We start from the raw sequence: 26,950 nt of genomic DNA on the forward strand, positions 1-26,950 counted from the left end.
TGGGGAGCTGCTTGAAGAACAAAAACGCAAAATAGGCATATATAAGAAGTAGAAGGCCAAGGACAGGATACAAAGGAGGAATACAAAAACACTGCTTTGGCACAGAGGATGACATTAGGAATGCCAAAGTCTAGCTATAGATAAATCAAGTAAGAAACATCAAGTAGCATCTCTTGATTTTACAGGATCTCAGCAGCAAATGGAAGCTCAGAAAAAAAAAAAAAAGTCTGCTGATGGATGAGGGAGACAACTGAATGACAGATAATATGAAGAAGCACAAGATAATTCAACTTCTTTTTTTTGCCCAAGTCAGCATATGCAAAACCAGCTTCCAATTCCCAAACCTGTGCTTGCAGAACACCATGATTTGTGAAGGAGAGGGGAGGAGAGAAACAGCAAAGCAACAGCATCAAATGGATGACTCTTCATTCACCTAGTCCAGAAATGCTCTGTAAACAGAGATACATATGTCAGCTTTAGCTGACTTAAGTTGGAGTGTGGGTTATTCAGTAATCTAGCAATCAGACCTGAGGTCCCTGGGAATGCAGATAATGAGGAACACACCAACTGTGGACATGTGCCAGACTGCCCAATGTCTGGAGAAAAGAAGGCATACAGGAAAATATGTAGAGCATTTACAGCATGCAACTTAACCACAGGTTTCTTCTGTTCTCTTGTTGTTATCTTTTGCTCATTCGTTAACAATGCTCCAGCTTCTGAACTAAGTACTGTGGGTTGAACACGAAATAGTCCCTCTAGGAGATGCCTGGCCTTTCTCACCTTGTACAGAGAAATATGAAGAGGAAAGATGAAAGGAATTTCTTAAATCATAATGGAATGGAATTCCTTGTAATTCTATGCTTCCTTAATATTCAATACTTCATTTTGCAACTTTTATCAAAAGAACACAAAAGACATTGGAATATAACATATAACAAATAGGATAAAATGAAAATAAAAGCAACCCCCAGCATGTGTAGCAACAGTCTGAAAAATCATCTTGAATTTGTTGTTCTGTGATATACGTTACTAGAGCTTGAGTTACAGCTAATATGATGCCAGGAAAAAAAAGGTTTATGTGAACTAGAAAACAGAAAACCGATTCTACGCTTAATTTTTGTCACTATGGCTCACTCTTTCACCTTACTGTGACTGAAATAATGGGAGGGTTGTACTGCAGCTTACCATTGTGAAGTTCTTGCAGTACAACAATGTGGGTATGCGCTGCGTACCCAGAAATATGGCAGAAACGTATAGCAGAATGTTTTACAATGTTTGGCCATTTTGAGGAAATCCAGCTTCCCCTGATAGCTGGCAAGAAACTGTATCCTAGTTGAGTCATGGGGAACTGAGTTGTTACAAAACAGGTCTGAAGAGCAACCTAACACACATGCTGTGAAGATGTGAGTGGTAGCAAGCAAATTAAGGCCTCAGACAGGTTAAAAAAAAAAAAAAAGTTTACCACGCATGAAGTTTATCTTTAACAACTGTCCATGTCCTCATGCTTATCCATTAACAAATGAACAACAACTCAGGTAAGCCTAATCCTCTTTCACTGCGGATTTATCTAAATTTATTACAGGTTGAGAACTCACCCACCAGCATTACTAACATAACCTGTGAATCTGAATGGTTGTCACTGTGAATGCACATTGCCACAAATGATGGTGGTTCTTTTGTCTGGAGTATGTATTGCTTATCAAATCAATCAAATTTGAACAGACTCTCCTGGCATTTGCAGAAGATATTTTCCTGATTCCTAAGAAATATCAAGCCTTCCTATAAACCACGGTGACATCAAAATATCTCAAAAGGAAGTTCACAAGTATTTGTAAGATGTACTCTATAGGAAACAAAGTTAAAAATTCACTAACATATTTGCCTATATACTACAGACAGAAAATAAATACATTTGCCTACCTTCATAAGATCAAGCAATACACCACTTAAAATGCCCAAGTATCTTCTCTCTAAAGACTGCGGATGATTGACTGCAGGAAACTGTAAAAGTAATACAGCATAAATATACTGAGAATGTAAACAAGGTATACATGAACACAACATTTGAAAAAACCTCCTCAGTGAATAAAAACACGTAACTTAATGGAAACCATATGCATTGAAGAAGTTACAGGTTTCTGAAACGTTACAAAACATTACGATGAAACAAATAACTGCTAATGTACAATATGCATCTAGTTAACCAAAGAAAGCATTCTTGATTAGTAGGGCACTCAAGGAACCATTCTGAAACAAGAAGTCATCAACTTAGATCTATAAATGTGCTCGTGGCACAATGACTGACATGAGGTGGGTGGTTTAAAATAGATTCAGAAATAACATAATTAATATACCCCTCCCAAATAATTTAAAATAGTTTCAAGAAAAATTATTTTTGCACAAATACAGTACTAATTAAATATCAAAGATTAAGAGACAATTCTGCAAATGCTTTTTAAGTGGAAAACATCACAAAACCAGAACGGCAACTATAGAAGTTTAAGGTTCAGGATTATTCCTGTGATCATGCAGCAGTAAGAACCGGCAACATCATGGGAAGTAGTACACACTGCTGGAGGGCATCTTTTGTCAGCTACAGTCTTGACAAAACCAGATGAAGGAAGTATTTGAAACTAGTCCTAACTGTCTGGAAAGAACAACACAGGCAGGAAAGATTCAAGGAAGAAAACAAAAACAAAAACATAGAATTGATTGATTATGTTTTTGGGTTGTTTGTTTGCCTTGTAAACAAGGCACTAGTTAAATGAAATAAAAACAATCTTTTCTTCTTTTTAATCAAATGGAAGAAAATCCGCTCAATATTTGTGTGCTATAACATAATGTCAAGTACAATGAATTGAAAAGAAACAGACACCAGAGATCCAATTCCAGACTATGGCATGCACTGAACTGACACCAAACAAATAGGTAAACTCCTTTCTGTGAAGTAACTTCCAATTTAAATGCTAAGCACATATATTCCAGTGTTTTCAGAATTAGAAATTAAAGCTGGATATCCAAGATAGGCATTAAAAAATCCTCCTGGATCCAACTTAGGCTGAATTTTAGAGTAAACTGCACATTTGAATGCCAGAGAAGCCTCTGGAAAAATGAAACGAAACAAAACAACAGCCAGCCAGCTGATTGGCATTAATCACAGTTTATCCAAAACAACGCAGCTGAGATCCAGACACTTCGTTAGCAGTTCCCAGAGTTGTGGCATTTGCCTAATAGTATGCAAAAGTGCTTCAGTTGCAGCCTGGCTTGATCCCATCCACATCTTAACTGTGTGTTTTCTAAATAGCCCTCTTAACGCATCATAGCAAGAGTACTGACAACAGGGAACATGAGCTGGTCTTGTCTTCTGGCAATCACATACCTGATGCATAAAAAGCCATCACTGTATGTCCCAACGGGCTCAAGCCATACATAAAATACACCCACATAAAATACTGAGTTATACTTAACACCGCTGAAAATAGAAGGTAACAACAAAATTCACGTCAGTGATTAAGACAGCAACAAAACAACCCAACAAATATGAAAATAAACGAACGTGTTTTCTATAGTATAAACACATATGCAAACTAAATGTTTGGTCTGTCAACAAGCAAGAAGTCTTAAAGACTTTCATATCTTCACTTTCACTTGTGCATTTTTTAACTCTCACATCTAGAGATTGTTACAGCTATATATATATATATATATATACAGGTGCATACATTTACCTACATACCTCCCCTCAGAGTAAATGCTACCTCCAAATCTATGCTTTCAAGAGTAATCCAGCAGTACAACCCTCCCTTTCCAAAAAGGTATTTATATGGAAGCTGAATGGATTGCACACAAACTGCATGTGTGTAAGTGTTATGTCACTATGAATTGCAATCCACTGTTTGTACTGGCATTACTTTTCATAAATGACATTATGTGAGCTTTGAAGGAAAATGAAAGAACATTATTTGAATGTGTGTTCCTAAATAGTCTCTGCATTTTTCATTTTACTTTGCTTTCTTTTAAAGTGGTTTCCTAATGATTAAGGATTTCTTTAGTTATTTAAGTCCAAGGCTACGTTGATCTTAGATAGCACCCTAGATGGACCAAGCCTTTCCTACTTCCACTACTGTTTACACAAAGCAAACAGATTTTCAGCAGACACTAACTTGTTTTAAGTGGAATATTCTTCTGAACAAACACACTTCCTCTTTCTTATCAAGCTCTTCCTCAGTCTATCCAAGAGGACAAAATATTCTTGTCTTCATGAAGAATGACCATTCTAAATCAGATTTTACATTTGGAATGGTTAGGGAAACATGAAAACGTGCCAAAGAAATGCAAAGCTGTAATATGCAATTGCTATTCACTGTGTTTGCTCAGATTCTCCAGCTTATTTATAATTAATCTATAGAATAATATTAAAGCCCTACATTAGCATTCATGTTTCCATAAAGGCATGAACCTATTAGTACTTTCTGATCCTGTATTGTCTTGGGTCTTCAACATACCGTGGATATTTGCTTTCTCAAAAGGACGGAAGAGAGATCACTAAGTACTCCCTAATCTTCAGGACTGACAAAAACTCTGTGTGTGTGTGTGTGTGTGTGTGTGGAGGAAACAAGCAGGAAGAAAACATGAAGTATGCAAATGTGCATCTGTATAAATGCACATGTGTTGCTGTAATATTTGAATTAGATTTTTTTTTTTTTAATTGTGTGCTACAATAGGGTAGTACTTACGGTAGAGATTCACAAAGCCTAGTGATAATCATATGGATAAACATTTCTACTTCAAGGGCTAGTTTCTAACTTGTGAACAGCCAGTGCCAAATCCAGCTTGTAAATAACAATTTTCATAATCACAGCACAACAATTTGCATGAGCACAGCATATCTTGTCTGCTATGTAACAGAAAATCTTCCACCATTAAAAGCACTACTATTCAAAAAAAAATCTGTACTTTTAATGTTGTCTTATAGCATGGAATAATTTTTTCCCCGTTAACTGATGGATATCATATTCCAAACCAACATTTTTTAGTATTTTTCATGTTTAAGCCATTTTACAGGCTTCACTTCAGTATTCTACAACTAGTTTCTATTACAAGGCATATGTCAGTGTTGTTATCAATTGTATGACTTCAGAGATGAGGATAAACAGGCAGCAACATGGCTGAGGCCGAGCAATAAACCATTGATCCAGGATGAGAACAGGGACTCATGACTCTCAACCCTGTGCTAATTACGTTAGGTCCATGATGTCTCCTTGAATCACTGTATTTTAAAGCTACAAAACAAAGATACTTCATTTGCATCCTAAGACACTGCAAAGCATTTATCCAAATAAGATTACACTACACAGCTATAATATAATAAATAATATTTAAGATATAATTATTTATTTTGCTTACAGTTTTTAAAGCTTTCCTGATAAGGGGTATAATATTTTTCAAAGAGAAAATCCTGTCCAGCCCGGCTCTAAACAGGATCAAATACATAAAGAACAAGCATTTCTTGCAAGGTCCTATAAAAACTTCTGACATAGGGCCTGCCAGCTTCATCAAAAATTCTTAGGAACTGGCTATCCTTCTAGCTAAAATAACTAACCTTACATCTTAAGCCAAGTACTAATCTTCCTATCATTATCAGCTAAGCTGAATTTATAGCAAACTTTAACACATTTTAAGACAGTTAGGTGCCCCTCTTTCCATTTCTCATTCACTGTTTTCTCTTTGACAGACTAAAACGCAGATCTTCAGTCTTTAGCACAGACCAGGTCTCCTAAAACCTTAGCATGTCTTTATAGGATTTTATATTAACAATTTCATACCATTCATCAAGATCATAATTTCACCTAAGCAACATTCACTACTGGAAACAATGACGACAACAAACAAACAAACAAAAAAACCCACTGCATTTCAAGAAAAAGCAAGCACAACCACTGACCAGGTGCTATTAAAGGTAACAGAGCTATTTATCATATATTTCATCTGGAGTTTTGCCACACTGTGTGTTCCAACTTGAGCAGTTTCTCTATTCTATTGAGTCTTTGTCAATACATGGCATTGGCGAGCCCCTGAAAGGGGAACAACAAGCTTTCTGACTCATGCAGCTTATATCAAATCTCCAGAAATACAAGTAAAAAGGTAAAAAGCTCCCCTATCATCACAGCAGTATCCATGACCCAAATTTCGCCATCACAGTAGCCTTAAGAAAACGGTCACAATTTGTCCACATCCTGAACAGACAGCCGTGCCATTAAACTTCATAGTGCACAGCTTGCACAGCAATGCTAAGTTAGGTATCAATACTAACTTTCATGACAAAAAAAGCCAAATAAACAGATTTTTATTTTTTTTAAATCAGCTTTTAATAGTAAAATTAACTTACTTGTCCAACTCAATAATGGTATAATTGGAATTTGACTTTGAATTATGAATGCCTCATGATCTAAATATCCTGTACTTGCACAGAAACACATGCAGCAGATAACACTCTAAATGAAAAGAACCTTTACAGCAACAATGACAATAGTGTAAATACTGTGTGAGTAAATTATAAGAGGAAAAAAAAAGAACAAAGCTTTCTCTTACCCGCAAGCCATGGAAGCGTGGGTTGCTGTAGAAGAGCTTCATCTGCTCGGCTGGCAGTGGGCCTAGCACCTTCTGAATGGTGAAGAGCTGGTCAATCTCGCTTTCCCCAGGGAACAAGGGCTGTCCGTCACTCAGCTCGCCCAGGATACAGCCCACAGACCACATATCCACAGCCTTTCCATATGGGGCTCTGTAAAGTTAAAGTACAATGTTTTTCACCCACTGGCACCATCCTCTCACTAAGCTGTTTTAGTTTATTGGCTGTATTTTCCATGCCTTGCTTCCTTACAGCTCAGAAAAATAAACTTTAACATTAAAGAAGCCATCTCATATACCAAGTCCTCTGTTTCCGCACTGGATCGCTTGACATATTGACGTCAATAGACAGGACAGGAATTTTCAAGGACCCCCAGGGATTTGGTTACCTTTGTAAAAAATAAAAAGCTTACAAGAATAATCTTTTTGACCAAGATGCTGTTACCAAAGTTAAACTAACACGAATTTCCCTTTTATCCAGAGGTTAATGACCATACAGTATTTCTGCATTATAGAAATTGCCTTTTCTGTTGTGCTTAGCAGGTTGATAGACACACTGGATCTGGTCACTGCGAGGACAGAAACAATAAGCAATCTTTGTTTCAGCCTTCATACAGTCAAATTTTAACTAGAGAGAAAACAGAATGTCCCTGAAGCAATTTCTGAAACTACTCAACAGTTGAAAACCACAGATGAGGACAAAATGAAAGCATCACAAAATAAGTATTCCCTGAAGCAAGCACACAGGTGGGGCTTTGGAGAGAAATTCGGAGGGGCAGTCTCTGTGTGCAGGCAACGTTGTGTGGTGGGTGGATGGCACCCACCTGTATTTTAAACAGCTACTGACAAAAGAAGCTAGGTCAGGAACGAAGAGGTGGAGGGAGCTTGCTGGAAACAAGGCTCAATGGTGTGCGTATTACACTGGAAAGGGCTACAACAGCTTTTCTTGAGACTACATACAGGGGTATTTAAGGGAAGAACGGGCAATAAGGATGCTATGGTCAGGAAAAATGATAGACTTAAGATACACAGGGCAGAAAATTGTAATATAGAAAATAGATGTTTGTATGAGGAGGAGAGGGTGAGGGACTATTGCAACCTGCAGACTGATGGCAACGAATGCTGAAGAAGCAGAATCTTTTTGGACAGTTTCTGATTCTCCCTCTACGGTTCTGTTCCTTGGTCAGCTTCTTTAGCAGCCCATCTCAATCACGCAACAGCTAATGCGTTACATGCTTTTGGCTTTTAGTGCTCCGAAGCACCTCATTTTCTGTATGCCCAAGTTCTTGCTTGACGGATTTAAGCTGTTTTGTAAACACTCAACTTATGCCAAGAATTTCTTTTGGATGTCAAGGTTTTGGGCAGAATGAGGGGGGGAATTCCTCTCAGGTCAAAGAAAAAGCATATAAAAAGAATAAACAAGAATAAAGACAGGAAGAAACACTAAACTGAAAACATACTTCATTGATTCTCTTCTTTCTGAAACTTGCAATCCAACGACTCAACCTCTGTTTCAGGATATTTTCAAGTTACAGCTGGCTTGCCTGTTTCTGGAGTTGCAGTTGATAAATCCTATCGTAAATCTATTCCCTTTATTCCTTCCTTATGCTGATGGATAAAGGTATTTATGGAGAGTGTACCCTTAGATTAAAGAAGAAAAGTCAGACTTTTCCCTGCTTGCAACCACTCCCGATCAATTACTTCACTTCATGGGGAGGGCACTTGATCAGAGGACGCTGTAACCCTTGAGATAGTTTAGTTAGGTTAAGGCAAGAGAGCTTTTCTAGCTGGACAGTAGCCTAGGTGAAATCACAGGCCCACTGAGATGCGTACTGCAGGAGTTGAAGGTAGCCAGGAAGGCTGAAACGGGACACCAACATTTCAAGAACTGTTTGCCTTTCTGAATCTGCCATGAGACACTGCAGTCCCCAGACAAATGGAATTGTCACAAATTCAAAGTTTGCCCCCATTGAAATAGACCACTGACAACGAAATGACCACGGATAAACTGAGGATCTGTTAGCAAACCAGTTTGTGAGAGTCTAACTAAAAAATCCTACCTTTTTACGACAGTAAAACAAGCTATTATTTAGTTGCAACCCTTTAAAAGGCACACTTCTGAACAGCGAGATTTGAAGTCAGAAAAAGGTATGCTGCTGTAGCCCAGGGCCTTGGAGAATGAGCTAGAGTTTCAACTGAGGAATGGGCTAAAACTCCTTTTAGACAGGGCCATTACCTTTCCATGCTAACACAAATACAGTAACCTGAATCACTGTTTAGGAAGTTTCCATTATTTGCTCCGTAGTCAAACAGAAAACACTAATTTCTTATGAAGTGGCAGAGTAAGACCAAACAATTTCATTTGGAAAGTCAGATTCAAGACTCCTGTTCTACTGACTGGCACAATCAATCTTCCAGAGCACAACAGGCGAGCAATGCAAGAATGAGGTGGCTGGAGAAATGAAGTAACTCCTATTACTTCTAATAGAAGTAGTTACACCTAATAACTACTAATCAGGAGTACTGTAGCGTACTGCTGCACAACTTAGACTCTCCAAAACATATTATCATCTAGAAATATGTTATGCTAAAATCCACTAGCTTTTAGCAATGTTTTGTCATCCAGGAGTACAGAGCCCTCCACTAACGGTTACCCGAGGCTCTTCAAAGTGAGCAGATTTTGGATGTTCTGTGAGTAACTACGCAGCATTTTCTTTCCTCAGGAAATTTAAGTATTTGAACTTTATTACAAAAGAGAAACCTCTCTGGGACACATTAAAACTTGAAAAAAAAAAAGGTAAAATATAAATATTTAATAATGTTGGAAAGACTTTCCACTATTAGATGTTTATAAAGATTTGGTAAAATGGGAGGATGGATAAGATGATTGCGAAACAAGAACAGGATTGCCAAGAAAAAGACATCATGCTAAGCCAGAAAAACTTGGCATTAAAAACATACACCAGCAAAGTTGAAGTCATACGCACTGAATACACATACCATACACATACCCCAGTCCCCTTCCTGTACAAGCTAATCAAGTTTAGTCAATTACATGCAGACATGATTCCTGATAAATTTCCTTGTTAATCAAATAGTTTTGAAAACTGCAGGTCATACTAATACCATGTCTGTCAAGTTTTTCATGTCTTTCCTCTTAAATCTTAATTAAGATTATAGACAAAGTGTGAAGTGCTGTAAAACTGAAAAGTCCATGATTGATGCTTTCTTTCCAAGTTGTGAGAGTATGTCGTACGTATACACGTACACACTTTGCTGGAAGTTCAGTTACATCTGTCTTCTCCAAAATATGAAAACCTGAGCTTTGAGGTTTTTAACAGCAACTTTAACATACTATTCTGCATATAACAACACAACTGCATACCAATTTGATTAAGATTAGCACAGCTCTGGGAATACTGGTATGACTTTATTGAAAGAATATTTATTATCCAATGCTTTACATATTCAAGAAATGTCTGTTCTTTGGTTCAGTGCTAACTAAAGGTTCCAAGAAAGATCTGTTTTTCAGCAGCATGCAATGTTTTGGTTAAAGAATATAAGTGACCAGTACTTTCTGTTTGCTCCTGTGGCTGCCAATTCCTTACTTCTAGAATATCCCTATATGTATATGTTATATATTCAGGAACTGCATTTTATCAGTGTTCATGCAGTATAGAAAAACACACTGTAAATTTGATAGCAATGGGAAGACCACAAGAAGTACATTTCCAACTACTTTTGCCCTTTTAGGTCCTGTGAATTTGTCCAAGCAATATTTGAAAATCTGTTAAACATTGTGAAGTAGTAAAATGTTAATTTTACAGATTAATAAAAGAGTGAAATTAAATTATAAGGCGACTCATGCAACTACTGCTTCCACAAACAACATGAAACTAACTTCTCAATGCTTTAATAAAATGATTCATGTAGTCTGCTTCAACAAATTCTTCCTGACCAGTTGAAAAATCATAGAATCACAGAACATCCTGAGATGGAAGAGACCCACAAGGATCATCAAGTCCAACTCCTGGATCCCCACAGCGTCACAAAAAAGAATTGATTTTTATCAAACTCTACGTCTGAGGGCATTGTCCAAATGCTCCTTGAACTCTGCCAGGCTTGGTGCCGTGACCAGTTCCACGGGGAGCCTGTTCCAGTGCCCGACCACCCTCTGGGTGCAGAGCCTTTCCCTAAGGGAGCCTTTCCCAGCCTGACCCTCCCCTGTCCCAGCTCCGTGCCATTCCCTCGGGTCCTGTCGCTGTCCCCAGAGAGCAGAGCTCAGCGCCTGCCCCTCCGCTCCCCTGTGAGGGAGCTGCAGGCCGCCATGAGGCGTCCCTTCAGCCTGCTCTGCTTGGGGCTGGGCAAACCAAGGGACCTCAGCCGCTCCTCATGTCTTGCCTTCTAGACCCCCCACCATCTTTGTAGCCCTCCTTTGGACACTCTCTGATAGTTTGATGTCCTTTTCATACTGTGGCAGACAGAAAAATCTTGACAAGACTGAGGGATGGTGTGGAAGACCTGAAATGCTGCCCTGTGCCCAGGGCAGATGCATCCTCTGCTGGGAGTTTCTGTGGACAGGGAAGCAGCCTGCGGGCCGTGCCCCAGCCAGCTGAGCCCTGGGGTTGAGGTGGCTTCTGTGGGAGTGGGATACGTGGAGGGGGAGCTCAGGGGAGCAGACGGCTGGGTGAGGACGGCTGGAAAGCCTCTGCACTCATCCGCTAAGTCACGCCGCGGGTGGGAAGCCTTCACATCCAACACCAGCGTGACAACCAACTGACTTGAGCTGCTCTTCATGTTATCTTCCCCTCTAGACCCTTCACCATCTTTGTGTCCCTACTTTCGACACACTTTCATGGTTTTACGTCTTCCTTATATTGTGGTGCCCAAAACTGCACACAGTACTTGAGGTGAGGTGAGGCGACACCCCGAGCACATAGCACAGCAGGACAACCCCTTCCCTTGATGGGCTATCAATGCTGTCCCTGATGCCCCCAGGGTACGGTTGGCCCTTCTGGCTGCCAGGGCACACTGTTGGCTCATATTCAACTTGCTATCAACCAGAACCCCCGTCTCCCATCTCACAGGGCTGCTCCCCTGCCTCTCGTTTCCCAGTCTGTCCATACAGACAGGGTTGCCCCGTCACAGATGCAGACCAAAGCACTTGCTAATTAGATTCCATGTAGCTGGTGACTGCCCAGCCCTCTAGGCTGTCAAGATCTCTCTGCAAGCCTCTCTACTCTCAAGAGAATGAACAGTTCCTCTCATTTTTGTGTAATCTGCAAACTTACTTAGTATGCATTTGAATCCTGAATGCAGATCATTTGCAAAAACATTCAAGAGAAATGTCTCTAAAACGAAGCCCTGCGGAACCCCACTAGTGACTGGCTGCCAGCCTAATGTAACCCTATTCACTACAACCCTTTGAGCCTAGCCTGTCAGCCAGTTGTTCATACTGTATTATGTATTTTTCAAGCTGGACATTTTGTAAAGGATACTGCGAGCAGCAGTACAGAAAGCTTTGCTGAAATCCAAAAAGATTCCATCAACTGGTTTCCCTTGGTCAGCTAGGTAGGTAATCTTGTCATAAAAAGAAATCATGTTAAACAGGACCTTCCCCTCTGTGTTGGCTATGACCAACGACTGCACTGTCTTTCAAGTGATTTTCAAAAACTCCCAGAAAAATCTTCTCCATAATTTTACCAGGCACTGAAGGGAGACTGACAGGCCTATAATTACCAGGGTCTTCTTTCTTGCCCTTCTTGAAAACTGGGACAACATTTGCCAGCTTCTGGTCGACTGGGACCTCTCCAGATTCCCAAAACCACTGAAAAATAATTCAGAGAGGTCTCATGATGACATCAGCCAGCTCTCTGAGTACCCTGGGATGAACCCCACCAGGTCCTACAGACTTCTGTGCATCCAGCTGAAGCAACAAATCCTGCACAAGTTTGGAGTAGGCATGGAGTTTATTGTTCCTGCAGTCATGGTCCTTCAACTCAGGGCTCTGGGAGTCCCAGTGCCCATCACTGGTGTTAAAGACAGAGGAGAAGGTGGTATTAAATGTCTGCTTTGTCTACAGTCCTATTTATGAGGTGACCATCCTCATCAAGTAACAGACCAGTGTTCTCTCTGGTCCTCCTTTTGTTGCTAATGTATTTTTAAAAAAGCCCTTTTTATTGTCCCCCACAGTCCTTGGCCAGCATCAACTTTAATTGAGCTCTGGCCATGACTTATGTCTCTACAACGGGAAATAACATCTTTGTAGTCCTCCCATGTCACCAGACCTCGCTTCCGGTGTCCATACATTTTCCTTTTCCACCAAAGCTCTAGAAGATGATCCCTGCTCATCCATGCCAGCCCTCTGCTTTGCCTGTTTGATTTCGAAAACTTTCAAATTGCCCACTCCCATGTTCTTAAGAGGTGGTACTTATAAAAAGTTAAGAAGCTAGTACCCTTCCTCTTACCATTTCAGCAGTGCTGGGAAAGAGCAACTGGGAATGAAAGCCAAACCATAGTTCTGACTTAAAGGATAAAGACAACTAGGAGTGTAACATGGTGAAAGCTGCACTGCCAATACTATGCAATATCCAACATGAGGCTAACAAAATGAACACTTCAGCATACAGGACTACCATACAAACATCTTTCGAAGGGAACATCAGGGGGAGGAGCATCTGAAGTAGGTTTGTGATGTAGTAGCTTTATCTTTCAGTCAGTTAAATACCATTCAGTTCAAGACAGGTGAGCGTGTCAATGATTCATGCCAACCTACTGGAAATGAACAATGACACTGAACAATGACAAAGATGACAATGTGGAAGTCTTTTGAAATCTTCCCTTTAAATCAACTACAGTTCTCCACTGGCAAATTTTACAAAAGGTGCTCGACAAAATGCAAAGTATCAGTCAAGATTTATCATGGTTGCTCTACAAACTGTACTTACCCAAGCAACAGTTCAGGTGAGCGGTACCATCTGGTAGCCACGTATTCTGTATAGTTAGCATTGCTTCCTTCAGATAGATTACGAGCAAAGCCTGTCAAAACACGTGTAAAAGACTGTATTCAATTTTAAGTAAATATGCATATCCCCAATGACTCTGGAGGTAAGAGGTCATATCTATTTAAACAGAAATAAATTGTTTAGCACAGAATGTTTCCAGGGACTGCTCATCTACTGAAACACAACCTTTTATTGATACAACACTGAAAGTCAGAATGTCTGCTTTAATGACTACTTTACTTGTGTAATGTCCTCAGAAATCTATGGTGTTTTGCCATTATGCTTGGGACTTCACTATAACGGAACAGATTGGTAAAAGTTACAGTCAGTATGCCATGTATGTTATTGAGCGATTGCCACTAAATTTCACTGTGAAATACTGTTTGCAGAAGAGGATTCATAACAATAGAAACTTACCATATATGCAATGAGTAGACACGTTAGTCATTGATCTTAACTACTACAGTCTCACTGCATTCCACTTTCTCATGTGGTCAAGCAGCCATGTGTTATTCTTGGCAAAAAATGGGGCAATCTCTCCCAAACTACAAAAGGCAGGACTCTACCAAAGACCAGAAAAACGGCTTTATTTCTGCATTTAGGTCACTCCACAAATGTCAGCTTCCCATCTGCTTTAGCATTGTATTGATAACAAGGCTCTCAGTGAATTAGGATCAGAAAGCAAGTCCAAATTAACTTCCTCCTCCACATCATTCTGTTAAGAACCAAAAAACTGTCAACTTACTTGCAGTTGTATCAAAACTCAACTTCTGTCTTAACGTATAACAATTAACAAGATCAACAGTGAGAAAAGTGCATATACTGAAAAATCCAGTAGTAGGAATAAGTTGAATTTTATTTTTGTTCTCCTCCATTTATAAAAATTGAGCTGAGCAGCACAATAATGACGTTACTAGATTCTTCATGTAGAAGTACTCTAGGGCAGCTGACAGCACTGTTTTTGGTAAAGTATCAAGCATCTTACTGTTTTTCCAACAAGTAATTAATAATAAGGTAAGAGTTCAGACAGATCTCAACAGCAAGTCTCTGCTGTTGAAATTGACCTCAAACTGGAACAAACTTTTGGGACTGAAATGCAGAACCAACGTTTTTTAAATGCTTCCTTACTGGGATGTAGCACTAAAACTTGGTCAAAAACTCACTTCAGTGAAACCTTCCATTATTGCATGAGCGATGAAGAAAGAATAAAAAGTACAAAGTCTTGCAGAAGTTAAAGCATAATTTGATTTTCAGAATCAATAAGTGCTGCTTAAATGCAACAGTCATTTTTCTTTATTCCTGAGTTCTTATGCAGAAGCTGCCAAAAGTGATTTTCCCACACAACTATGCTTGTAAGGCTGTCATTTATTTATTGATTGATTTTTAGTATTCTGAAAGTGTATCTCACTTGGCAGCATTAGTGAAGGACTCCAGCCCCACCTGCTCCCTATGGGTACACTAATTTACTCCAAATTGGAGTAAAGGTTTGGGTGCAGAGACTATTTTATTGGACTAGTGGCTTGAGAAAACAATAAATTTGTTTTTGACATAGGTTACAGCTGTTAATTCTAAGATACCTCTCCCTTCAAGGGTTAGTAAATGGAAAGGACTGTACAATGATGAAAAGATATTTCAAAGGCATCTCAAAATAAGAATAATTCTAATCTGTTCTCACAGTGCTGTTGAACATTACTGATGCTGCTAGAGAAAAAACTTCAAAGGATTTTTTTTTAATTACTTAAAACTAACTTAACTTTTGGGTAAATTTCTAAACATTGCTATATTTAGAACTGCTTAGGCAGCCCTCTTTCTGTTTCAAATTACATGACCCATCTGATTAATCTGGTCCGGGAAAAATCTTTGATTCGTGCTTTTAAAAACGAGAAGGAAAATAACCAAGAGCCATCCTGAGGAAATGGGACAGCCAAAACTGGGAAGCCTTAGCCTGAATGATGGGAGAAAGATAAAGGGGCCACAGGATACAAATAATCACATCACAGCAGCCCATGTGGTAGTAGTGTACAGCACCAGCCCACCAGCACCAGAGCATCAAGTCAGTGGCATCTAGATATTGTCAGGTGTGTAAGAAACCACTTTATGGATGCACTACTGCTCTGACTGTATGTCACCATGCTGAAAGATGATGCGCAGAATTGATAGTTCAAAAAAGCATAAAACCTTTCTAACAGGACAATTGCTACTTTTCTGTTGTGGCAGAGCTAGCTTACTGACCCTACCTCCAAACTGTGCTGAGGTATTGGGTACAATTTTTGACACAAAACATAAGAGAAGGTAATTAGGCAGAAGACTAGACCAAATTCTGAACAGCAAGAAGAAATAGATCAGAACATGAACATGGAAAGTGATTTGGGTGAGAGCAACTATGAAAGCAACAGAGCTTGTATCCCAATGCAAGGAAGGCAAACAACGAAAATAAAAATGAGATTTCAAGAAAGGACTTTAAACAACTCTGAGGAGAGGAGGGTAGATGTCAAGGTAAAAGGTGTGAGGGAAAAAGGAGTTCAGAAGACTGGCAGTTTCTTACAGAGAAATAAGGCACATTAAGTTAGACAATGTAAAGAATTCTAACATTAAAGGAATAGAATAATTCAGTTGGAAGGGACCTTCAAAGATTATCTAAGTCCAACCTCCTAATGACATGCAAGGACTTAAATAGGTGCCTAGGAACAGTAAAGAACATGAATTACTGAGATCTTCAAGAATAAGCTAAGCAAAACCTGTCAGGAATGACACGAACAGGCTTAATCATTTCTCTGAGTAGGTGGAAGAACTAGAGAATTTCTTGAGGTCTTTTCCAGCCCTGTTTCATGATTTCTGTGCTCATGTATCATACAGAAATTAAGCCATTTTTAAAACAAGTAATTCTGAAGCCCTGGTGTTGAAACAGCAAGCATACTAAACAGAATGCCTACCAATTTCTAACAAGTCAGATGCATCTGCTGTAATCGGCATTTTGTGCTGTTCTCTTTCCCATTTCTATTGGCAGAAATGACACCCACACAACATGTGTCCAGGCAAGCACCACATTCAACCCCATTTTTTCTGGTACGATATGTACAGAACATGGCACAAGGATTACGAAGAACTATCTTGTTAATTTTTATTATTTTTTCTAGTCAAATTGTTCTGTCCACTGGGCTATTCCCGAACACCCAATTACTGCAATGTCTGCATTGGGATTGATGCACAGACCTTTTACTTGCATTTGTTGCTGTCACATGAGGAATGTGGCACTGTACGTGACAAGTACTTGTGTTCCAAGAAATGAAGTTAGGTAGGCAGGTAACATATGTTAAACCATGTTAGAAGGCAAACTCTTACATCCCAATCTGTACATGTGCAAGGAACACTCTTGTGGATAATATCTCTCTGACAGTAATAATCTTTGATTTTTACAGTAATAACTTAAGCTATTAACAGGAATGTTAATTAGCAACATGGCTAAAAATTAGAATCGATCCCAAATTGTAAGTATTGCTTAGAATTTGAAATTAAGTCCAAGACTATAAGCAAAATCCAGACTAATCCATGTGAACAATAACAACAGAAGTTCCTCCAATTTTCTTCCTTAAGGCTCTGCTGAGCACCAGAAGGACTTTTGGGTTGCATTTATTTTCCAACAGCAGAAGGAGAATCTGCCTTGAGGGTATGACACGAGCAAGCCTATGGACAACGCAGATTGTCTCCACTGACAGAATTCACATTACCTCTATCTGGTGAGAAAACTGCTGTCCATAACATGATTGTACAGCTTGTTTGGCTTTCCATTTTTCTGCAGTGCAAAGCACAAAGGCTGCTGACACACATTCTGGTGTACAAGGGCTGCTTAGCTGATGGCATGTGCCAGCTCGAGTGGCGAACCTCGCTCTCAGGAGGACAAAGATGGAGGAAGGAAGGGAGCACTACCATGGGATGCTCCTCCTCATGACACGATTTGTCCTGACTGGAGCACACACTAGTCAAGGGCAAGCACTGTCTGCCGACTGGATGTGAAGCTCTGCAAGAGGCAGCAATTGTGTCCCCCAGACACCCAAAGCTGAAGCCACAGGGGCAATAGGCACGCCACCTGCCCCTGCCACCCACCAGAGCACCGGCAACCCTGGGGGTCTCGAAGGGCCTAAGCTGGCAGGAGAGGGCGGCTGCGTAGGGGCAGGCAGTAGGTCCCTGGCCAGAGAGAGGGCCAAGGCACTGCAGGCACCGCCAACAGCACCACTGTGCGCTGTCAGATGCCCTCAGTTCAAAGAACTCATGTGGACCAAATATTCTAAGGCTTTTCCTGGAATGCTTGCTGGTGCTGAATGCTTAGGCAAAAATACCCCTAGGATTGAAAGAAAAGCAGCACTGCAAAAGACAAATGCTTTTTCTGTGTTCCTAAAAACCTACTGCAATTTATTTATTTTTTTTTCAGTGGTTCCTCTTTTCATTCAAAATTGCAAAGGTTTGAAATGACAGCTTTCAAAGTGCTCTCTTGAAAAGTGCCCTTGGGTAGCAGCATGGAATTGAATTTTATTTCACCAAGCCAAACTGTAAGCTTTTTAGAGGGAACAATATTTTATTCTGTGTTTATGTAGCATTTAAAATAAAAATAGAGATTGTTGGAACAGTGTATATGCCACCCTGCTGTCTTCTGGGGATTACTCACATGGGCAAAGTTTGTCTTGTACTTGGGTGCTGATTCTTCAAAGACTTAAAGCTGACTATTGATAAGTCAGGAAATACGAAAGTTAACAGTACCAGTACCACTCTGACTCTATCCTTCAGCCATTAATCATATGTTGACACGATTTTTTGATTAATACAACTATAAAAATTGATCTGTAACTATACACCTAACAGGCCACGAAAGCCGGTGGTTTAAAAAGTATACAAAAATATATTTTGTCTTTCAAAAACAAGAACCATCTTTTCTTTTAACATGCAGGCTAGATAAATCTATAGTTTGGCTAGCCTTCTAATCAGTTTATCATCTGTGCTGTTCTTTTTAAGTGCCAGTACCAGTGCTAGTAAAAACCCTATCAAATAAGGCAGAGACAAGTGCAGCATTTCCATTGATATGGCAACACGGTATTTCCAAAGTATGCAAATTAAGCCCATAGATTTTTGAAATTAAAGTAATTGCCACAAACCTCAGTAATGACCACTAAAAGGGTTTTAAACACTAAGGCAAGAAAATCCACTGCAAGAGATTTTCCTTGAAAAGGTAAGAAGAAATCCATCTATTGAACTTACCAAAGTCACACAACTTCAGAACATCATTGTGACTTATTAAGAGATTCTCTGGTTTGATATCTAGAGCATCAAATAACAAAGGAAAAAAAAGACAGCTGTTAATTTCTCCTAATTTTGAACTTTGCCAACAATATTATTTAATAATAATGTATTTCAAGATACTCTTGCAATCATAAACAACGCATTACAAGCTACAGCAATTCTATCTGTGAACAAGCTGAAATCATTTTCTGCCACGTAAAGTCTCTTAAAGCATTTTCCAACAAAACATTGGAAAGTAAAAGCTGCTTACAGATATTTCTGGAGAGCAAAACAACATGTAGAATATTGCATATTGCAAAACAATACAAAAAATGTCATTGAATTACTCAATCACTAAGCTGTTGTTAATCACTAAGCTGTTGTGTCGTGCTCAACATTTTCAGTTACAATGCCCTTCTTAAGCGTTTCTTGCCATTTCTTTAGAGAAAGTGTGTTCTCTGGTTTTAAGTCTGTGCCTTATTCCTATCTACATGTCGTAGTATCTGTGTATGTTATACTTGTTCAAAGTGTATTTTACAAAATATTTCAGACTCTTGCCTACATTTTGATCTGTCTAAAATACAAGAAGTAAACTGCATGAGAACTGTAATTTATTGGAAACATTAATTAGAAAGAAAAGTTGTTCCTTCAAAGCCACAAAGCAAAATACAAATGAATCAAAAAACTACATAAAGCTAGACATTATCATACATCAAAATATGGACTGGAAGTCCTTGAAGTTTAGGAGAGAAAGTAAATATACATAGCCTAAGTCATACATGTAGGAGCTGGGAGGAACTGCTGTAAGCAGAAGTAAAGCACAGGGGAGTAAGCTTTAAGTTCTGGGTTAATTTTCTACTACCATTCCATTATCAGATTCAGAAGTGAAACGACTGAGTGCCAAGAAATGTTTAAAAATTCCTTTTCCTTTGGCAATGTTTGTACTTCAGTTTTACTTCGTTGTGCATTTAATATAACCTTTACTCATACACCAAAGATACTGGACAGCAAGCTTTTTAAGTAGATGAACTTAGTTTTAAAGTAATATGAAGTCAGGTGGCAGGCTTAAGACCCAGCCAAATTTAGAGATTTTCTCTCTGTTGTTGACATAGAGGAACTGCTTATGTTTATGTTAAATGCAAATTACTTCAAGCTATAATCTCTTTCTTGGTACAAAGTAAATTTCAATCAGGGGCTTATTTCCATGTGGAGAGCTACACACTTACCTCTATGAACAATATCATTCTTATGACACCAATGAATTGCTTTAATTAGCTGGTAGATATAGCTTTTCACTTTTTCTGGTGGAACTCCATTTGGCATTTCTTCTAGCAATTCAAGCATATTCTAAAAGTTTAAAAGACATTATTTCGATAAGTTATACTGTAGTAGCTAGAACACAACTCATTTTCAGCCTTCTGAAAACAACATACACCACTGACTATGAAAAAAAATATAGTTTAACACTCAGGGAGTGTATTCTAATGATAAGCATAGATAAGCTGTTTTCATTCTACAGAAAGCATTTGTGAAAACAATAAGCCTTGAAGGTGAACCACAAATGTACCACAAGTCTTTAAAAAGCTGTCATCAAACCAATTATCCTAAAGCTTCTAAATAGTCATTTACATACAGAAACTTGCTTGAATAGAAATACCAGGTCACTGTGGCTGTATGAAAAATTAGTAAAACAGAGCATTTTCTAAATATTAATAAGCTATTTCTATGGCTTTCACATAGCAGAACTATGATTAATCACAAGCCATGTCTGTATGTGAATGGGCACATAAAAGCAACCTAAAGCTACAAAATATCGCTAATGAGATAACACAAAAATGCCTCACAGGGGCATAAACAGTAACCTATAACCTATCCTATAGTTATTTATCAGCTATATTGACCCTAGACATCTTTGCATTACAGTAACTATGCCCATACTATTTCACAGATATACCAATGCAAAAATTAAACTGTTTATAATAGTAAGCTTCCCCTTTGAAAAATGACATTCAGATTTCCATTATATTAGCAAATGTCTCCAATTTTGTACAATTAGAAGTACAATGGAATTTGTACTCTAAATCCTAGTTGAATGAATAATGGGCATCAGCAGCCCACTTGAAGACAGGATAGAGTGTTATTTAATGAAAACTGAAACGGAAATAAGTATTTTGGCTATATTGCCTTACACAATTCATTTTATTACGAATTTGAGCATTTGTGCAAATTTTTCATTTAAAATAAGTTTACCTTAGCTTTGATAAACATTTTCTTTAGCTGTATAAGAAAATGTGATGTTTCCCTTGCAATATATTTTAATAACACACATAGAAGAGAAAACAAGTGGGAGACTATTAATATTTAAAAACATTTCTGAATTTTACAGTCTGTGAATAAATACTGCAACTTAGGTGCTGTGTGCAACACTTCAGAGCTCAGAGAAGGAATTTTCTCTTAAGGAACCATATTCATTTGTCATATTCTTGTCCACACAGAGACCTATAGTTCCGGACAAGTTATGTCAAAAAGTCAGTGCTACAAATATGAATGAAAATAGTAACATCAACACAGCAAGACATAATCCTATATGAAGACATTAACTAAGGGTAATGGATAAAGAAGATTAGACTAAATGTGAATTTAAGTAATCTGGATTTGAGTATTGCAGTGCTAAGATTCCCTAAAGAACACATGCTGTTCATCACCAGTTAAAACAAGTATTAGCATATTGTACCATGTTTTATTTAATTCCTTCTACTCTTTCTCATTTGAAAATACAGAAATCATCCTGGGCTTTAGATTGGTTTTATAGACATCTATAAGAACCAGTGGAAACTACTCAACACATCTGAAAATGTGAAACATTCATGGAAAGTGAAGTTTAACTGTAAGTAAAGATGGTCATTCATATAGAAACAATTTTAGAACAAAAATGGCATTGGACACATAATGTCTATCTTTAACGTTTTTTGAAATATGCTGTTGTTAGAGAAATTAAGTGTCTTTTATTGATGCTTGTCTTCCAACCCACTACTAGGGTGAGCTTAGCTAATTCAACTATAATAGAAAATTAAATATATGTTCTGCTTGGTGTGTGTTCAAAGACATTCCACAAATCTGGAACAATCACAACGAATATGAGTGGAACAAGTCAAGCTTCAGATGTTACGGCTAAGAAAGATCCACCACATTTGGAGTTGCTAACCTGATGAAAAACAAAAATGACTTATGCCAAGCCATGGCCTAAAATAGGTCACCTCCCATTATGCAATGAAGTTATACCACATAGTAAATTGCAAACTGAGGTAAATGAGACACTATTTAGGGTGGGGAACCTTTACACAGGAAAGAACTGACTGAAAAGGACTAGCACCTAGCTGTACTGCAACATCACATTGGCAGGGATTGGCAAGAAATTTTCATTAAATGAAAATTTCAATCAAGGGAACAGTATCTCGTGAAAGCTACATATATTTAAGCTTGCATTTAATTTTACTGTATCCAAATACCATCTAATTATTTCCATGAAGAAATGCTAAATGCTTAGGATACAGATGTAAGGTCTACCATCATCACAAAGGTTGCAAAAAATAACAGAGAACCAATCTCTTCTAGGTTGTTTCTCCCTAGAAACAGGGCAGAATGTTTGGCAATAGTAGGCCAATCTAAGAAAGTTTTGGAATTGCTTCAAATGAGGTCAGGATTGGAAATAATGACAGTGATCTTTGCCAAATACCTCTAAGCAACGATTAATAGTGGACTTGTTAGAGAAACATTCAAACAAAAATCCTATTTTTATCAGGCAGGGATCGAGAAAGTTGCAACAAATTCCAAGGTCAAAAATCTATGATCTTGTTCTGAAAGACTAAGAAATTCATTACACATATAACACATGGCAGTTAATCTACTTCACAATTAAAAATGAAGCATTTGGATGGAAAATTTTCTTCAAATTATATGTATTCCAGTGTACAAAATTTAATATGTTTGTTCATGTATGGAAGAACTGTTCTTTTTTTTTTTTTTAAAGACCAACACATAGTATAAAAACAGTAATAAAGTTATCGGTGCCATTTTTTTCACAATAAATGTGTAATTACAACAATTCAGATTGTATTACAGTTTTTCTGCTGTTCTTCTTCATAGATTATAAGTGTTTCATTTTTAAATGTGTAAATAATTTTAAAGACTTTTTCATTAAGCTGATGATCTAAGCGTGGCAAGGATAGTATAAACTCAACTCACTTTTTCCACATATTCAAATACTAGGTATAATTTTCCTCTTCTTCTGAAGGCTTCTTTCAGCTCCACTATGTTCTCCTGTTTCAAAGTGCGAAGCATTTTAAGCTCTCGTAAAGTGGTTTCTTTGACTTCTTCATTTTCTAGAATGCAAAAGTGACAAAGTAAAACTTATTTAAGAAAACAGTTAGAAGTGTTATGAATCTTTATTTTGAATCCCTGATTAAAAAGAGATAGCTGGAAGAGAGGTAGCTGATGGCTGTGCACTCATTACGTAACCTTTACAGTCTTCCCTTCATTACCTTCGTGGCTTCCAGTGGCAGAAAATGTTGCTTCATAAGAAGCAATAATTTGCATTTTTATCTTTTCATTATGAAGACCACTAATAGACTTCCAAAAATATGCCTGTATCTGTACAGACATCCTCCACCCCACATATAATTATCACATGCACGAAGCACTGACAAAGTTACGTTCTCACCAGAAGCACTAGAATGCAAACATTGCTGGGTTTTGAACAAAAAAGATCTATTTGATTCTAAAGTAATTTAAAAACATGACAAATTAAGGCAGAAGCACAGATTTGTAAGTCCTTTAAGTTTCCACATACGGCTTTTAAATGAAATTCAGAAAAGCAGATCAATGTAGTGGCCTGGCCACAGAGGGCAGTAAAGCAAATACTGATTCAATGAAGCCTTGAATCTGTGATTCTAAGTCAAGATACTCAACTATTGTTTTGACAATTTAGTTGTCTGAAGGTTGTTGAAAAAAAAAAAAAAAAAAAAGATTTGTAGAGTGCTTATTGACGAATAAGCACTTTGCTGAGGTTAGTGACTGAACTGGCTGAGTTCCAGAGGATAGTACCAATGAACTATCAAATAAAATGGAGTATATTAGAATCTATTAATTCAGCAAATTTGCCCATGCACATGTAGAAGACAGGTTCTCAATCTCTTAGTATTGTTATCCACAACTATTGAATGGTGTATGACTGCATGAAATCAAAACTAAATCCCTCTGGCAGGTCATGTACCACAAAGACACAGAAATAAGAGAAAAAGGAAGAGAAACTGCTTTTCCAAGCAAGCAAAAAGTAAAAACAGGTCTGTAGGAGAGAGAGAAAAGCACAGGTCATATGAACGCATACAATCATCATCAGTAGATGAAAAAATATTGAAGAGTAGCAGGAGAAGAGAGAAAAATAAAATACTAGCACCACAAATGTTTTGATTAAAAATATATAATTTAAACCCATCTAAATCGTTTCATTTTGAAACTGAGTGCTCAGTGTTGGCTTGCATCAGCCCAATTACATAATTTCTTCTAAAACTAGACACACTCTTTCCAGCTCATTTAGCATGCACATGTCAAACAGCAAAAATTCAGCGAAACAAAAATGGCAATAGAGACAATTACAGTACATTCAGATTTGTAATGAAGCACCATATTAAAAAGACAGATGTGAAATGGCCTGAATCAAATCTATCAAAAGAACTTCTGTCGTATTTCCAGAAACTTGTAAACAACTAGCTACAACTCCGAAAAGCAGTCATCAGTCATGTAAACTGCTATTACGTAATTCTCATGGAAAGCCAAAACTAATGGCAAGGATGCATTTTTTGTTTTATTTTTTTTTTGGTGTACTGTCTAACATCATAATTCTGTTTAGAGCTTAATACTGAGCCTCATTGTCTTTGATGTTTACTCAACAGTTGACACGAAGTAGAAAATGTGACTCTGAAGTAATCTCATGACCTGGTCAAGATGGCCACCACAACTAAATGATCTTCTTTCTTTAACAGGGATTTAAAACAGATTTCTGAATAGCAGAAGATTCATCAGCTACACCCTTCAAGCATCTGGCAAAATTACCCGCACTGTGAGAGTTTGTATTGCAGGAAATGACAGACGCCAATCTGAATTTGCTGTGTCTAACCGACTTTGAAAATTACAGTCCTTGTAACCAACCACACCTCCATCCACAACTCCATAACAATACCAAAAAATGGAAATTTGCTATAATAAAACAGCTGCTATTTCTTTAAACCACGTCATTAGACTGTTGAGCTTTCTGCTAAAGCCTTGGTGCACAGCTGATTATAGCTACATCACCTCTGACTGGGATTACTCCTTTTATTACTTCACACTCAGCTTCTCTTTCTGTTTGTGCTAGGCCAGGAGGGATTAGGGCTAACTTTTGATGCATGCAAGGTAGACATCTGCTCTCAGCAGCTGATTGCCAGTTTTGCCTATGACAGCATACTGGGCTTCACTGTCGTGAACATGTGCAGGCCAAAAAGCCAGTCTTGTTTCCAAGAAAGGAAGGTAGTTAGTATCACAAAATGGTTGGGGTTGGAAGGGACCTTACAGACCATCTAATTCCAGCCCCCTGACATGGGCAGGGACACCTCCCACTAAAACAGGTTGCCCAAAGTTTTCTGGTTTGAGTGTATAATACAGTCCCTAGGCGGGTATAAAGAATCAAGTGCCTTGAATATTCACAGAGCTAATAAATCATGATCATTTAAAATCACATCTTGCTATATTAGACTTCTTACTTGAACTGGAGAGATATTAACAAGGTAATTATTGACATGAAAGATTACACAGCAGAAAAGGTTACCTTCACTGTCTTTGAATTTCTTGATTGCCACAATTTCATGTGTCTCCTGTAAAGCAAAAGCGAACAAAGTAAAATGAGCAAGATTTGTTATATATATTTTTTTCCAGTTGGTTTCATCCTGCTCCCCAAGCATCAGAGTAAAAAAGAATAAAAAAGCATCCAGAGAAATTTGACAATGCCAAGCAAAATGAATAAAAACTCGGTAAACATCTCAGCGATCAGGCTAAATGCAATGCAAAAACCCATGTACGCAGACATCACAATTAGGAACCCCAGCATGAAAAATAAAGTTAAATATCCAAAATTAATCTTTAAATACCTTGTACTTGGTACAAGGTATTACATTTTCAATGGTTCTTCCTGTGATTCTTGCTGCTTAATTATTCTGAAAGTCAAACAATCTTTTATCTGACCAAAGTATGAGTGTGTGTGCTTGTCCTTGTGAACAGAAATGAAAATAATATATGAGGACATGACTAAGGTTTACAACGAGACCTGAAGTAACCTGAATCTAATATTAGGATGCCAAAAGCTTTTGGGTTCCAAATTTCATGTATCTGCAGAGAATGTGATGTTGGGAAGATAAATTCTCCATACTTTCAAAAAAAAAACAAAACAAAACAAAAAAAAAAAAAAAAAAAAACTGTCCTCTAGGAATTATCTGTTCTCACCAAACATTACCATCATAGGTCACATTTTTCTCTTCAACAGAGACACTTCTCTTCTTGTGTGAGCATGACTGCATCTGGCCAAACGATTACATCACTTCATGTGATGGTGCAGCACCCAAATTTTAAGTAAGGTGATGGGGAAGAAGCTTTAAGGCCACAGCATAAGGTGAGGTGAGCAGGTAGGCAGTCGGCTACCAGACTTATTTGAGAAGCTAGAGCTACCTTACACACCTTTTCCAAACTTCACACTTTTCAAAAATATAACAATATCCCACTATTAACAGCACACAGGGGCTTCATTGGAAAAGAGCAACGAAAAAGTTAATTCCTCCTAGAACATCTGACGACATGTGCATAACTGGTTACTAAACAACACAGACATCTATTCCATTTTTAACTTCAAATTGTCGCAACATATGAACCTGTAAAACACCTGATGCCATTTAAAATAAAAAAAATGGAATTACTATTGTAGATGCTGAACAGTCTCTAGATGAAAATCAATACCACTGCAA

General features: G+C 38.1%; 1 protein-coding gene across 12 annotated transcripts in view; it reads right to left on the minus strand.

The window, feature by feature from the left end:
- Nucleotides 1-26,950, minus strand: part of CDKL5 (cyclin dependent kinase like 5) — a 130,327-nt gene that overhangs the window by 32,832 nt on the left and 70,545 nt on the right. For all 12 annotated transcript variants that reach the window (XM_072028940.1, XM_072028936.1, XM_027448172.3 and 9 more), the window contains 7 exons: nt 25,765-25,810; nt 23,148-23,284; nt 20,129-20,249; nt 18,882-18,941; nt 13,575-13,665; nt 6,592-6,781; nt 1,921-2,001 (listed from right to left, as the gene is read on the minus strand). In XM_072028940.1, coding sequence (XP_071885041.1) covers nt 1,921-2,001; nt 6,592-6,781; nt 13,575-13,665; nt 18,882-18,941; nt 20,129-20,249; nt 23,148-23,284; nt 25,765-25,810 — 726 coding nt within the window. The remainder of the gene's footprint in view (nt 1-1,920; nt 2,002-6,591; nt 6,782-13,574; nt 13,666-18,881; nt 18,942-20,128; nt 20,250-23,147; nt 23,285-25,764; nt 25,811-26,950) is intronic.

Source organism: Anas platyrhynchos, chromosome 1 (genome assembly GCF_047663525.1).
Source record: "Anas platyrhynchos isolate ZD024472 breed Pekin duck chromosome 1, IASCAAS_PekinDuck_T2T, whole genome shotgun sequence".
Classification (NCBI taxonomy): domain Eukaryota; kingdom Metazoa; phylum Chordata; class Aves; order Anseriformes; family Anatidae; genus Anas; species Anas platyrhynchos.